Source organism: Excalfactoria chinensis, chromosome 4, assembly GCF_039878825.1.
Source record: "Excalfactoria chinensis isolate bCotChi1 chromosome 4, bCotChi1.hap2, whole genome shotgun sequence".
NCBI classification, from domain to species: domain Eukaryota; kingdom Metazoa; phylum Chordata; class Aves; order Galliformes; family Phasianidae; genus Excalfactoria; species Excalfactoria chinensis.
In genome coordinates this window covers 44907601-44924043 of record NC_092828.1, presented here as the reverse complement: position 1 = coordinate 44924043, position 16443 = coordinate 44907601, and the positions used below count along the sequence as shown (strand labels likewise).

General features: G+C 34.7%; 1 protein-coding gene across 1 annotated transcript in view; it reads right to left on the bottom strand.

Moving 5' to 3' along the window:
* Positions 1-3133: 3133 nt before the first annotated feature.
* Positions 3134-16443, bottom strand: part of VEGFC (vascular endothelial growth factor C) — a 67121-nt gene continuing 53811 nt past the window's right edge. The window contains 4 exon segments of the mRNA XM_072335759.1: positions 3134-3655; positions 5314-5644; positions 5898-6007; positions 9587-9738. Coding sequence (XP_072191860.1) covers positions 3541-3655; positions 5314-5644; positions 5898-6007; positions 9587-9738 — 708 coding nt within the window. The 3' untranslated portion in view covers positions 3134-3540.

The window sequence follows — 16443 nt, the reverse complement described above, 5'->3', positions numbered from 1 at the left end:
TTTTACACAAATGGCAATATAATGTTTTTATTGCAGAGCTAGTGCAAAATAAATTGTATACATGATTATCACCCCTATTTTTAGGGCTTTTTAGGGTGCAACTTCTAATTTTTGCATATATTTTATAAGTAGGGAATTAAGAACTTAATTGAAGCTGAAAATGGCAAGAAGATTAAAATGAAATAATACCTCAATCTGAAAAGGCTGTAAATCTATCGGCTCCTCTCTGTGTTTGATGTAAGGAAGGAGAGCATGATTACCCAAAAATGCCATCAATTTCATGCATTATTCTACTTATCTGAATATCTTCAAGTATTCCTGACCAGTTTGCTGCCCAAACATAAATCTGATTTGTAATAAATTTCAGAAGTCAGGTCTTTGCTTTCTTTATATCTTAGTTTTTCTTAGTGATTTACATTATTTATGTTCAAAAGTCTCCTAAGTTATAATTTTTTAAAAAATGCATTCCAGAAAGTAACTTTCATTTTGAAGTGTAGCTTTGGAATATCTTCTTCAGTAGAAATCTAAATATTTGCTGAAATAGAATGATTTTTATTAGCTCTTTTGTTTTACTGAATGCATTTCAAGTTATTTAAAGTAAGCATTGCTCTGTTCAGTGGTTGATGTTGTTTTTTATAGTACTATAACATTCACTTTTTATAATCTACGTACTTGTAGGAATGCACTTTTGTTCTGTTGTTGTGTTCTCCTCCTTTTTAACCACAAATATGTTTTATTTAACCTGTTAGATTACTTAGCTTTTGTTCCTGGTTTCAGATTTGGATTCTTTCTTCTCTTCTATATCAGACATGAGTAGAAGTTAGGAAGTTACTTGGGAAACTTCACCTACAGTTTATTTTCTTAAAGCTTTATTAAAATTTGCTTTTGAATTGATTTCTTAAGGTATTCTTTTGCTTCTTTTAAGCTACTGAGATGTAGATGCCTTGATCTTTAGCAATGCTGGATGAAGCTTTGGCTACTGGCCTCTTGCTATTAGACTGTTGTTGCCAATTTAATTACTGTTGATTTGCATTACTAATAATCTAATCAAAGGGAAGTGGAGTCTGGCTTTACTATCATAAAGTTGTCAGCTGGAGTTCAACCTGCATTTAGTTGCTGAGGCAATACAGTAATAAAGATATGCCTCAGTATTTGTATGCCTAAACTTCATGCTGTTTGAATAATAAATAGCTGGTCTTTTACTTAGGACAGTTTAAAGTGCTGTGTAATCTAAGTGTGCAATTATCCAGAATCAGCACTTGAAAATAATGACATCTAAATATATGCTAGATCTTCCTACTACTAAAAAAAATCTTGCTTCGCTTTTTCAATTTCTACACACAATAATGTTTGTGTAATTTAACAAATCCCCTCCAATTTCTGAAACATTTTAATTTTGAATGTTTTAAATTTTTCCATATGCATTGATATTACCATGCAAGTTAAAAGTCTTACCTTTTTTCCAGAGTTGTAGATGCTTGATTTTTGCACTCGCTTTAACAAAGAGAAGTCCTGACAATTTTTTTTATGTAGGGAAGATGTTGATCCATACTGGACTGGTGGACGCCTTTCCATGTCCCCACTGGAATGTAAAATGTGCTGTTTTCCTTCAAAGTATTTTTGTACACACAGATTTTTTGACCAGAATATCTGACTGACTCTATGAAAGAATGAAACTGCACCAAAGCATTCTGAATTATTTTAGAAGTATACAGCCTGTAACATAAAAAGCATGATGGCATTTTAACTTTCATAGTAATAATCTGCAATAGATAATTATTTTATATTTATTTTATATTATTCTTTATTATTACTGGCACCATCTCAACTTGCTCCTATTAGCTTAAAAGAAAAAAAGAGGCTGACCTTATCCCTTTTGATACAACTTGCTAAGGGATTACCATTCTATCATATTCCAGATTTTAGTACTCAGAACACGCACCGGTTCATTTTTAAGTTAAGTTTGTCACTCTGCTCTTTACAGCTGTTTGTGTGTATAAAAAATTAGAATCACTTGGTGATGAAATATGAACTCATATCTGGTGCCTATATACAACGTGGTATGATTTTAACACTGGAAATTATGCCCCAGAGGGAGTTAATAGTTATTTTACAGAATGTGTGACTTTTATCCAAGCTTCCATGTTCTCTTTCAAATCCTATCCATGCTTTTGAAGTGTTTGATCAATAATCAAGTTGTAAAACCCGCTGAATCATTTCACATCATTTTACTCAATATTTGTATTTACAGTATCTGGAGAATGCCTTCCTCAAATTCAGAAAACACTGAGTGGCAGGGAGTGTAGAGAGACCTGGGAGAGACCTTAGAGAAATCTGCACCCCTGGTGTGTTGGAATTTCACTCCTGAACACCTACAGAACCTCAAAAGTTTAGGCAGCTTTAAGACAGCATGGTTGCAGCCTAAGCAAACCTAAGGAGGACCAAACTAGCTGGGATCTGGCTTATGTCTACCAAGCAATGTTCAGCACTATTACAGAGAGAGACAGAGTCCAAGTCGTTATAAGGAGATACTCACAGACAACCTCCTGGAAGGGAAGAGCGCTCTGCCCCATCACCCAGTATTGGAAATCACGTGAGTACTGGAAAATTGTAGTCTGTGAAGCGTAGTCTGTTTCCTCTCAGTGTGTCTTCCTCTCAGAAAACCAGAAGTCACATGAAAATAGTTGAGACTAACAGGAGCACAGGACCCAGGAATCATAGCTCCCCAGTACTGTGCTCCAGCTCCAAATGGCTTGCTGTATGATGTCATGATATGGGATACTGATACAACCAGGACAACAAGAAATTGAAGAATGTAAATTTTGGAACACAACTAGTTGCTGCATACCTTATAGTTGCACAAGGTACATGTAAATAATGAAAACACTGCAGATTTTACTAGCTGTACTTGCTATGCTGGTTTCATCCCAAAGACAGAAGTATCACTGGATTATGAAATATTAACTCTTTATATTTCAAATGCTGTATACAACAGCTCCAAGGAAACATTTGAAGTTTTCCTCTCATAAAAGTGCTTTCTCTTAACCTGTTTCTCTCCTTTTCTTTGGCTCTGGTAATGTATGTGACTTGTAGCTCCCTTCCGTAGGCAGATGGATCAAACATTCTCATCGTTATATAATACAATTTCCATTTTATTTTAAACGTACTTTGCATGATATAAAAATATTGATCACAGTGAGCTTTAACAATTGTTACTGCTATAAACAAATGCTGCACAATGGTTTTAGTGGAAATAAATTATATAGTCATTATCTCTTTAAAAAAATCACAAGAAGTAGAACCTAGGCTGTTTGGTCATTGGCAGAAAATAAGTCCTTACTGAGTTCTTTATAAAACATGAACCCCAGTTATTTTCTACATTTGCTTTCCACATCTTGAGAAAAGCACAACGTGTTTGTCTCTGAAAGCCCCACAGGGTCTCTGGTGAACATTTAATTCCAAGTATTTGAAAAGTTTCTGTTGTTGTTTTGTTCTAATGGAAAAAAATGTACACCGAAATAGCAAGTAGTGCTTTCTTCGCTAATTCATAAGTGGTCTTTTCCAATATGTGGGTACACAGCGGCACACTTCTTCACTAAAATAAAATCCAGCATCACAGCGTTTCGTTCGGACTGTACATGGTGGTCTGTAACAACTGAAAAAAATAAAGAGTGGGCATTAATACAACACGATATTTATATTAACCAGGAGTATAAATTCATATGCATGTACCTCCATGAATACACATCCTTCATATTCCTGCAACCACTTTTAATTGGCCTATTCTTCACAAAACACAATACTATATTATTGTAGATAAATAGATTTATTTCAAGAGATTCTCAAGAATATTTTTAAAGTACTGGCTGGTGGTAGCTCCATTCAAACCTTAATTTTTTCCCTCTAATTTTTAAGAAGATAGAGTAATATTTTTCTGCTCTTAAACTAGTTTGCTGTCAGCTTACCATACTCTATCCTGTCAAGTTTGAGGCGGCAATCCAGAATTGGTTGATAGTTAAGTCTGCCATTTTCCTACCCAGAACTGTTTTTTATGTTCTTTATTAATGCAGTGGGCCTGCATTACCCTGTTTATGGTATGTTCACCCTGTAACTCCAATCTTGAAAATGAGAACATAATTCCTTCAGGTAGTAAACTCCTTCAGCTATTCTCTGATTTCAGTAGTGCTACGTCTATACCTCATATTACATCTACGTGCATTTGGAAGTAAGATCAGTGACTACATGCTTAAGACAATCTTAAAAATATATATATATAAATAAATAAGCAGAAATAGCCTCTTTTAGATTAAAATAAGTTCAACAACAGAAACCATTAAAGCACACATACATAAAAAGGGGGATAACTTTTCCTTGACTGAAGAACAGAACTTATACAAAGATAATATCTGTGGTTGTCCCTGAACTCCTCTTCCTTTTCCTTTTCTATTTTTTGTATTCTATTAAAATGAGAACATGACCTACAGTAACCTTACAATAACAATGCTAAATACTTTCTAGTGTATAATGGAGACAAAGTACAAGTCTGGTTGTTGTTTTTTGTTTGTGTTGTTTTTTGTTGGTGGTGGGTTTGTTTTTTTTTCCAGACAATGGCAATGAGTCAAAAGAGAAAAGTATAAGCTTCAAATTTCAACACAGTTATACTTGAAACCTGTATTTAAATGGATGCCTGTTTGTGAAAAATATGTGATGATCTATTGCTAACTTCAGTTCAAAACCACTACAGTATACTCCATTGAAGGCCATTTCAGACTACTTTTTTCTCCAAGCAATTTTTTTTTTTTCAGGCTTGAGGCTAATCTTGTCATTGCTGCAGGTAAATTAATATTCTGCATGCTTGGTTTGGATATCAAGTTACCACTTTGCAATAATTTGTTTATGATAGGAGGTCTGGATTACATTTACGTTACTTCAGACTGGTTAGTTCAACCAATGAACTATGAAGAAAGCAATAAGGAATGAGGAAGGCTGCGAACATGGCATTTATTAACTAGTCACATCTTGTTCAGTGTTTTCAGCACTAATAATCCTGCATTATTTCACCAGTGTGCTCTTTGTAACTAAGAGAGTAACATTACTTTGTCCTACTTCACTCCATGTAAGTAAGGTACAGAAACCTGAGATCAGCTTAACAGCTTATTTTTGGGACAATAAAAGATATGGAAGATAAAAATGAACTAAAGAGAGTCTTACAAATTATTTATTGTTACAAATTGTTTTAGTAAAACAGCTAACAGCACAACCCTGAATTTTATACCTTAGATACAGTAAAAGGGCTAAAGACTGAATTTTTACCTGCACGTCTGGTGATGAAATCTTTTTCCTTTTAAGAAACATTTATTGGGGGATTCTATACATTCGCAGATGCATTTTGCAGGATTTAGTGGATGATGTTTGGGACAGGTCTTTTTACATACACACTGGCACTTTTCTTCATCAAATTCTTTGTTGGGCCCGCAGGAAGTGGGGAGCAGTTTGTTTTTGCACATGCACTGACATGATGCCCTGTCTAATTCTTTGTGAGGGCCACAGCTTGAGGGCCGCACACCTCCTTTGCAGACGCATTGACAGGTTTCTTCATCCAGCTCTTTGTTGGGCCCACAGATATGGAATCCTTCAGACGTGTCTGGAAATGCAGCAGAGTAGTTTCACAATTATCAGAATTTTGTCTTCTCCTACTCCTACATTTTTACATAAAAAAACAACATCCAGTTCATACTTCTTGAGGTATTTTAAGAATGAAAATAAATGAAAAGACAAGCAATGGTCTGTAATACTACAAATAAAGAAAAATAACCATTTAACTGACTCATAATTTCTTCTTTAGGCAAATCAAAATATGGAACTACACTTAATCCTCTAAGAAAAAAACTACTTACCAGAATCTCCAAGGTGAGAAGAGAAACCAAAATCGTGCTGTGCCAAGCATCTGCAAATCTGATTATTCCAGACATGATTTTTTGGACAGGTCTTGTTTGCCACATGACACCTATTGAATGAAATATACTGCTGGTTTATTGCCATAATAATAAAAAAATGATGTAAGTGCTGTTTCCATTTGTTTCCCTCTATTACAGAAACCTTTCATAATCTTAATTTCAACTCCTACCACATCAGTAACTAGTAAGGGTTCTCCCCCAGTACAGAAACATTAAACCATTTGCTGAAGATATCATCTCACCTTTCAAGTTTTAGCTCTGACTCCCAAAAAACCATGAGTGTCTTCAAACCTTTCAATGTAAACTTTACGTATCAATAAATCAGTAAAGAGATATTTGTTCATGAGATACCACATAGGTGGTAGCAGACAAAATTTTCTACGTTGCTTTTGGCAGTACAAGAATGTTCTCTTACATACAGACATACAACAAATGACTGTAATTTCTGAATCAATGTTGTAGACCAAACACAAATTTTCAAAATGTAATCCGATTATCAGCTTCCCTTCTTTATGAGAAAGTTGTGTCACTAACTGATTATTCCTTATCAGCCACTGAAATCTTGGACATCTTTCTTGACTCTGAAGATCTGGACTTCAGTAATAATGAAGTCACTTTAGACATGAGAGAAAATAAACTATTTAACATTTAGTTTTCTGTACTTGCTACAGAAGTTCACCACATAAGGAATATGTGAATAAGTATTATCTGATCTTCCTTGCTTATAATATCTTCATCACTACAGTTGCCATTAAAACTTCTAATGAGTCATGTCTAATTTCATGCATCCAAGCTGTGTAATCTATCCATTATTTCTGCAGTATTTCTAAAATTCTCATCCGTTAAACCAACACACATAATCCATTTTAGGCACTTTCTCCTTTCCATGAGAAAAGCAGCATTACTCACTCACTGAAAAATGTAGGTGCCAGGACATTCTTCCATGATTATCATTCAAGGATACCACGCCCCTTCACCACATTAAACAGCTTTTTTCCTGTAGTTTAACATCACCCTGCACCACCTCATGCTTTATCAAGCTGGCGTTTCCTGATTTCACTCCACTAATGAGATCATCCTTGCTCCCTCACTTGGCACACATGTCCTTTTGCCTGTCTCCCGTTTCACCTTGAGAAATGGCACAGACAATTCACAGACCTATAATGGTATTCTGTTTAAAAGCTGAATACACACAATTTGCACCTGGGGCAGCTTGACCATACCAAGCACATTTAAAACTTGCTAAAGAAAGCAACCAGAGTGACAGTGTGAGAAAACATTACGTGCACGTGAGAAAACACTACGTGCACATGAACTACAGTAAGACAATGTTGATATGAAAGCCAATAACTTGAACATCAGGATTGGAGATGACCAGCAAAAGGAACCAAACTGCTGGCTTACAAGTTCTCCTCTGGCTGCTATGAAATAAAGTTACTACAGAATACGGTTGAAAAGTTAAAGTAAAGTTCAGGGTGGCTTAAAAAGAATCAGACACAAAACTTTCAAAAAAAAAAAAAATTTCACTACTTCTTGATTCACATTTTCAACATAAAATAGCATGCTAAGTCATGACCTGACACATAAGAGAAAGAAACATATAGCATCTAAAACAAAATGTACATCTAAAATGCACATGTTAACTCTCTAAGCACCTAATTTACTTACACTATCATGGAAAAAAAGAGAACTGGATCTTTCTTTATGACATGTATTGAAGTCCAGGCACTGCTCTCTTGCTTCACGTCTAACCCCTACTCCCTGTAAAATCTCCAAATTTCTAAAACAGAGTCAATTTTCTGAGTTGCAAATCTTGATGAAATTCTACAGGCAGAGAAGGATACAGCTTAAGAAGCCATTAATCCAGAAAGTATTCTGAAACACCAGTTAGCATGAGCTGACATGCTTCAGCTGTACAAGTATGTAGAGGTAGCTACCACTTAACTTATTAAAAGGAAATAAATAGAACAAAGTAGAAGAACAGGTAAAGATATGGGTCTTAATTCACATGATCAAGTTGCACAGTAAACATATTTTGTTAAAAAAAAAAAAAAAGTCAACTAATTATATTTTGTCTTAGAAGTAATTTTTCTCTTCTTTCTAACGTGCATGATGACACAGTCCAGACTACTAAATCCTAAGTGTTATTTCCCTAAAAACAAAGTTTATATTTGTAGGTTTTTCTTTTCATTAAGTCATAACATCATTACCATATCTCAGTTAAAATGAGCACATGCAGATCTACCCCTGTGACACGAGTGGTATATGTGAGGCAAAGGCTTTCATCTCCACTAAAATACACAGTGGGATTCTGAAAAGCATTCGAACACCCATCAGCAACACAATAACTTGCTTTGTGTTTAAAAGCTACGACTTTTTTTAAGAAGAACATATTAAAAACAAACAAACAAAACCAGCTTAATTGTTTCAAGATTCTGGAAATGAAACCAAAAACAGTGCTTATGAATAAACAAGGCCTGTATATACAGTAATCTAGCATTGTAGGACAGTGAGCAGTCTGGCATCTCCATGCTTCTCTTTAACAACAGGTAGCCTTACCATGATAATTACAGCTGCTCTTACCATGGAAGATCTGAGAAGCTGCCAACAGTTAGCGTAATTTGACTTTATTATTGACTCTTAGGCTGTGAGTCTTTATAATCTGTTAAATTATCCAATTAATTAAACCACTACTAGATTTATTCCGTAATGCTCTTCTAATCCACTACTCACAGTTCACATTTTGATGAACCAATTCAACAATTTGAATTCAAACTGAGTATAATCTGTGCTTAGCTTGAACGCATCAGAGAACATCTAGACTTTAATGAAAACACAGGAAGATCTAGCTTGTTTCTATGGGTGTTTTGAACTGTTCATTCACCTTATTAAAAATGCATATTATTAATTCCAGATTAGCTTTTAGACATCGGTCTTCTACAAAGACTCATCAGACTGTTATCTAAATATCATCCACTTAATATTGATACATCATGAAATCAAACACTCAGTCCTCTAAAACTATGGCAATGAGCACTTCAAGTGCTGAAATACTCCTGTCAAAATCACCAAGCCTATTGACTAACCGAACAAATTTATCTGCCAGTTCTATGGACCACCCATTAACACTTTACTTCCTTTTCCCACTCTGTCCTGTTTTTGCTTCTGGCAGGATTTTTCTTTTAACTTTTTGGCTGCTTCTTTTTTATTTTAAAAGGAAAATACAATTCGAGGGAGAAATATTATCTACTCCTTATCTGTAAAAATAACTGGTTTTGTATAGTTTTCCTTTATTATTATTATTACAAGTGATTTTTGTTATTTACTTTAAAACCTTAATTTCATTTTAGCTGTTTCCATTGAAGAAAGCAAGGAAACCAACTCATTACTTTTCATTTTCTATTGACCTACCACCTTAGTTTGCACACTGGTTAGAAAGGTACTGAGCTAATTACTTTAGTAACAGTCTTTTGTTGTAAAGCAATATCAGATACTTTGCAAAATGTGTTTTACTACTACTGATACATACAAGTTTACCTATCCTAGCTGCGAAAGCTTCCAACAATATTTTATATTTAATTACGTAGGCTTTCTTATAATGTGAAAGGAAAGACAAGTCTCATACTTACTGAGTTTGTGTTGCTGGCAAGGATCGTCTTATGATAGAATGAACTTGTCTGTAAACATCCAACTTAGACATGCATCGGCAGGACGTGTGATTGGCAAAACTGACAGTTACGGGTTTGGGGCCATGAGAGAGAGGCACTGTAATCTCAAACAACTACAGAAGGGAAAGCAAAGAGAAGAAAAGAACTTGGTTATAGTCTAGTAACAGCACAACTGAAGATAACACAGTGATATGTATACAGACACAGCCACTGGGAATTTAATCTTTGGTTTTTCTTTTCCAGCATAATTCAGTGAGAAATAGTTAACTGAACTGCTAAATTGTTATTACATTACAAAAAAAGAATAAAAATTAATAAAAACTAATATTTTTTAATTTTAACTCCTATTGCATGCCTGCTTGCATAGTATTCCATTCAAACCAAAGTTACCAAAGTTGTTAAGAAAAATGTATGAAGAAATCATTCTTCTAGAGGAAATAACTTCAAATTGGCAGTCTTAATATTTAAAACATAGTATTTGGAATATGCTTTGGAAAGTTGGGAAACGAATCATTTTTAAAGAGGAAAAACTACAATATAATACATCGGTTGCAAAATTTACAGAACTTGTTTATAACAGCAGTACATTGGATTTAGATAAAACATTTTTGGATAAACAAATGTTGAGGGGCAACATGAGGTATATTTTTTCTTTCTGGTATTGATATAAATGAAAATTAGATGGTCATCTAATGGAATGTATATTGTATATTTTTCCGGGGCATTAAGAAATGATCAGTTTTTAAATATTCACATATGCTAATTAATAAACTCCCAACTTTATTGGGAAGTGTAGTTTAACAAGTGAAAGAAGATGACTTCAATGGTATCTTGTGGAAAAATTAAACATGAGTTCAGAGAAAAACTTTGAGACTCATTTCAGTATTTAATTGAAGAGATTTCACTTCAAGACTCAAATCTCAATACTCTACTGGGAAGTTAGGACACACTTTTGGGTAAGTCTTCTTCATAATCCATAACTTTTATAGTATGGCAGACAAGCTGCATGCTAAATAACTGGGGAAAAAAACAAAACCAAACAGCTATAATTTTAAATTATTCATAAAGGAAAGCACATCTACAGGAAATCTCAAACACAGAATCTTGCACAGAATTACACAAGTGAGCCTGGGTGCTGACAGGCATGCAGGTGTAGCAGTGTGGCGTGTACTCATCGAGTACCCGCAAGGTATAAGTGTGCTTGTACAGCTCGTATAAAGATCATATTATTGTCATACCTAAATTATGCAGCTTAAACCTAAACTTTGTAAAGCATTGTCTACTATGACAAATATCTATTTAACAAAGTGGATTTTGGCAGTATTTAGCAACTGAATATTTTATAAGTTTAAAATTGGGAGTGTCATCATAAAATAACTGAGTTGGTAGAATTATTTGTGTTATACTCTGTTACAGAGGATTACAATGCTATTAGCTTTACCACAAGAACTACTACATCCATTATATTAATATTTTTTTCCAATAACATCTCAAAATGAAAATTAATCTATCTTTAGTTCTGTAGAAGGGAAAAACAAACAAACAAAAAAATAGTTTTCCACTGTCTCATTGTGCCAATAGAGAAAAATATCTCTTCTATGCAGTTACCATGGAAAGAATTCCTCTTTTTAGAGAGTCATTTCAAAGAATATTAACATTTGGATTCCTGCTGCAATTGCAAAATACGCTTCTTAAAATGTTGGTTCTTGATCATTAATGAATAAAGTCATAAGTCCATTCATGTAGTTTAAAGTTTGGTACTAATAAAATGAATGGCAAATCAATTTTTCCCTCTGTGATAATGATATTTAAGTGCACAGACCTCCAGGGTTTTTATTAAGTTCAACAGAGAATTCTGTAAAAGAACTTTCTACTAACTTTTTGTTATTATTATACTCCTTTTTGGCTTACAAATATTGGATCCTTTACTTTTTGGGCTTGTTTAGCTTGGAAAAGAAGAGTGTCCAGGGAGATCTCACTGTGGCTTTCTAGTACTTCAAGTAGAGCTTACAAGCAGGAGAAGGACTGACTTTTCATACAGTCTGATAATGATAGAATGAGGGGGGATGGATTTAATATAAGAGAGGGAAGATAAAGGTTAGATGTTAGGAAGACATTTTTTACTCAGTTACCTGGAGAGTCTGTGGATAAATATCCCTGGAGGCACATTTCAGGCCAGGTTGGATGGGATCCTAGGTAGCCTGATATAGTGGGTGGCAACCCTGTTCATGGCAGGGATCTTTAAGATCCCCTCCAACCTAAGCCATTCTATCTTTCTATACTCTCATGTGCCATAAAAATTCTAAATTAATCACAAAAAGCATTCTTATCAATATTTGTCATCCAAAAAGAGCAATATTCATAACACGGAGCTAACATTTTAATATGAAAATAAATTGAAGTACCTATTCATTTATCTTAAAGATATCCACCTATTTGAGGGCCAACACAGGTTTGGCTATAATGTCCAAGTTGTCTAGGAAAATCAGAGAGAAGGGGTAGTTGCTGTTGTTCAAGAGATGGATAGGACCACGGTTACAGAAAACAGTTTTCACTTCTGCATACAGTACACCTCTGAGCAAGTAGACGCTGAGGTCTTTGGCTATCTCTGTTTTAAAATCTTGATCTTTAATCAGATGGCAAAAGCCACCTTTTCAAGAATTCCATCTTTTTTTCTTTTTCTTTTCCCCCCATTTCTTTCAAAATTGGTGTTTTGGGAAGGACAGTACAGCTGTTAAGTCCTCTTGACTATCTAAGAATCTACAGATGAAGAAGGCTTAATACTGTATTAAGTCTCTTGTAATAAACAGATTCTTCATATGAACCCAAGGACAGGACAATGAGCATGCAGCTCTCTCCGCTCTCATAACATTATGAATTTGCTACTCCAAAGAACTTCATATGAGAATTGCACCATAACATCTGTGAATGAAGCTGGTTTAGCCTGCCTTTTTTTTAGGTACTACTGCTAGCTGTCTTCTGTCCATGTGGGTACCTCCTCCTGGAGAGAAGTTCTCTAGTATTTTGGTCTGATGCCCCCATTCAGTAAAGGACTGATTTCACCTGTATGTTCAAAGGCCTAAATCTTCCCCTCCCTCCCAGCTTCAAATAAAAAATTGGACTAATTCATGCTACAGGCATGGTGAAAGACATTTCCATCAGGTCTGTTCTTAGGGAGTCATTAATAAAGACAGATGTTCAGGATGAAAGACTATAAAAAATGAGATTCTATTTCCAAAAGAACAAGAGATCTTATGGTAGTAGGCATTAGGTGAGGTTATTTCAAGGTGGACAGTTTCTATTGCTCTCAGTTTTGAGAAAAATAATAATTATAGAACATGAAGCAGCAGTTTAAAGTATATAAAATGATCCTAATAGACTCGACTTGCCCATGCTGTTCTGTACCTGTGTGCTACCAACACTGCATTAAGGTCAGAAAACAAATGGAAAACAACCACTGCAGTAACACATAGTGGTAACTAAAGATAAATGTATTTACAACTTCTTGAACCAAAAAACCCAGTGGCTCAGATTGAGGAATCTTGACATTTTAAAACAAAGAAGAATCTTTAATTTTTGACTACAAAAATGAGGTCAGCTAAATTCACTGGTGGTGACTAAAAGACATTTTCAAAATCATCACTACATGTTTAAATTTAGAGGAAAGTAAAATGCTTGTGTACTATATTTATGCTAATTTCTATTGCCTTTCTGACTTTTACAGCTATCATTTTCTACTAGTAAAAACATTGAATCTAAAGATCACTTTACAAGAGTAATTCTCTATCTTTTTTCTGAGCATAACAATAAATGAAGAAGAGGAACAGAAAGAGAAAATGAAAACCTCTATCATAAATAAGCATACACATCACAAATCTACAGATAATAGTTTGAATATTTATCCCACCATAAATATTTCAATCTAGCCAAAACTAAAATACTCATCTTCAGAAATGAAGAAAGGTTCATTTCTCTTCATATATTTGGACTACAGACTTTAGGGTCTATTGTTATAGTCCATAGGTATTTTTATAAAGCTCTGGGCATTTAATCACATTTATTCTCCACAGTACTGATTTAAAGCAAAAAAAAACCAAGTAGTTAATTCACTATCTAATATATTTCATAAGCCCTTCAATGTCAGCAAGAGATATCTATTCATCTTGAACTCACATTTTAATTTTAGAATATGTAGAGTATTAAAACATATACTGCTCGCAAGGCACAACATTGAAATACAAACACAATTTGTACTTTAAGAGGCTTGGAAAGTCTGATTTTGTTGTTTTCTTATTTTTTTTCTTTTTCTTTTTTTTTTTTTTTGCTGTTGTTTGGAGGAGTTGAGGAAACCTGTAATTTCTCTGCCTCAAACACAGCCTGTAATCAGGTGTATTTTTGGCTTAATTAATACTTAACCTCCATACTACCGCACCAGCCAAAACTAAAAGGCAACATATCCTACAGACCTGAATGTCAGCTTCTCTTGCTGGTATTTTCTGACTCTTGGTACAAAGAGGTATGCAATTACACAGCTTTTCAGACTAATACAGTGGGGTAGGAGAATAATTAGATCCCTTTTAGAAGCACAAATGCTATTAAAACCCATTTTTTTACCTGAAATTAAATTACTTTATATGTAAATTATTTTTAAAATCCTGAGAGATCAAGAAACATATGCTCTATGCTGTACTTCTTAGGTGAGAAACACAGCCAGAGGAGACAAGGCAAAGGTAGCTCTGACTTGTTCCATCCAAGCCATCTTGACCTTTGGCACTCCACAATCTGCAATTACTGTGATGCCAAGTGAAACAGTCACCCTCCTTGCCAGCCTGAAGGGTGCTCCTTCAGCTACCCTTGCAAGACCTTCCTTGCTAGAACTGCATCCCACATGTACTGCCATGCGGCTGGCTGCTACCAGCTCCCACATAGACAGAATTCTTCCTTCACTCATTTGCAGAGCTGGAGTTACAGAAATAAGGGTGGGGTAAACTAGAACTCAGAGTGATTTTAACTGTAAAAAAAAAATAAATCCAGCAGTGGAGAGGACTCTCCTAATCTTGATAAAAAATCTATAAGCATTCCAGTCAAAGAAAAATTCACATATAGTCATCCCCCTTAGGAAGGGATGTATTATGTATTAAGTATGCCATACTTTCCAGAAAAAAAAAAAAAAAAAAAAAAAAAAAAAAAAAAAAAAAAAAAAAAGGGAAAAAAAAACCATTGATTTCTATACAAAGCATATTTCATTCCTTCAGTAGCTAACTTGATTTATTCATCGTTATCATCATACAATTGCATACAACCATACAGTTGTATCATCACACATGAATTTATCAGTAATTTATGAAATATAAAATAATAAAAACTTATTTTCATATTAAGATATGTTTATCAGTCTAGATTACAGAATTGCAAGGGACCTTTAAGGCCACCCAGTCCCAACCCCCCTGCTGTGGACAAAGTTGCAACCCACCAGCTCAGCCCTGCCTAGGGCCCCATCCAACCTGGCCTTGAACACCTCCAAGGAAGGGGCACTCACAGCTTCTGTGGTGGCCCGTTCCTGTGCCTCACCACACACCGAGTAAAAAATTTCCTCCACATATAACCTAAATTTCCCCTTTTAGTTTAAAGCCATTCCCCTTGGTCCTATCACTGTCAGACCATATAAGTAATTCTCCCTTCTGTCTGTAAGCTCCCTTCAAGTACTGGAAAGCTTCAATGAAGTCTCCGCAGAGCCTTCTCTTCTCCAGGCTGAACACCCCCAGCCTTTCTTTGTAGGAGAGTTACTATTTTTTCCCAGGTTTACATTAACTACATTATGTTTTTCTGATGGGCTGTGGTTTGTTTTGGCAGAATTTCCTTAAATTGATTGACTCTTGGTTTCCATCACTTTTGATCTTTGCATTTCCTAAAGCATCAGTAAGGCCAGCCAAACATAGCCTGTCTAAGAAAGCGCAGTATGTCTAAAGAGATTTTCAAGCTAAGGATATAGGGCTGTTTAATTTAAAAACAGTAAACATTACTATACTGGAAAGAATGAAAATAAGTTATGAGAAAAAAACATGTATAATCATTATATATTTTACTATCTTTCTGAAAAAATTACCAACAACTGTATTTCAAGCATTATGTCTGATATCAGGCTGCTTATCTAAAATCACATATTTCATGTATGTTAATGTGCTATCACCCCTTATTCTATTTTATTCTAGTTGAATCACTTTAGATTTTTTTTTGAGAAATTTTAACAGAAAACACTGGAGATTTATATCAATTTATCTTCCACTATTAATAGTGGTTACTCTATCACTACGATCATTAGTCTAACATAGAAAAATGCATGGGAAAAGACATAAATGGTAAAGTTCATAACAACTGAAAATTCTTGTGTTACATACATCTCCAAGTTGTATAAAGGAACACTATGTACATTTCAAATATGGCAAACAATTTCAAGCTGCTAGCTTGTTTCCTGTGAGAAAAGCTCCTCTAAATCTCATTTCAAACTCTTTGGAAAGGCATTTTCCCTTGTGGAACTATTACTCTAACCATGAATAAAGAAGATTTAGGACCTTTACATGACATAACCTGAAAGAAGCCAAAAAACTTCCATTCTCCATTCCATTCAGAAGAACGGAATGAGATGGCTTTTTGACATCAGCTCATTGCTTCCCTTCACCCTACAAACAAGAACTTATAGGTGGGGCATAGTAAATGTATAGCTGAGGGACAGGCTACATTTGCACCAGGTAGTTCCAATCTTTGTAATCGCTGAATTACTCACTTGCCATAGAAAAAGAGAATGAATATTTGATCAA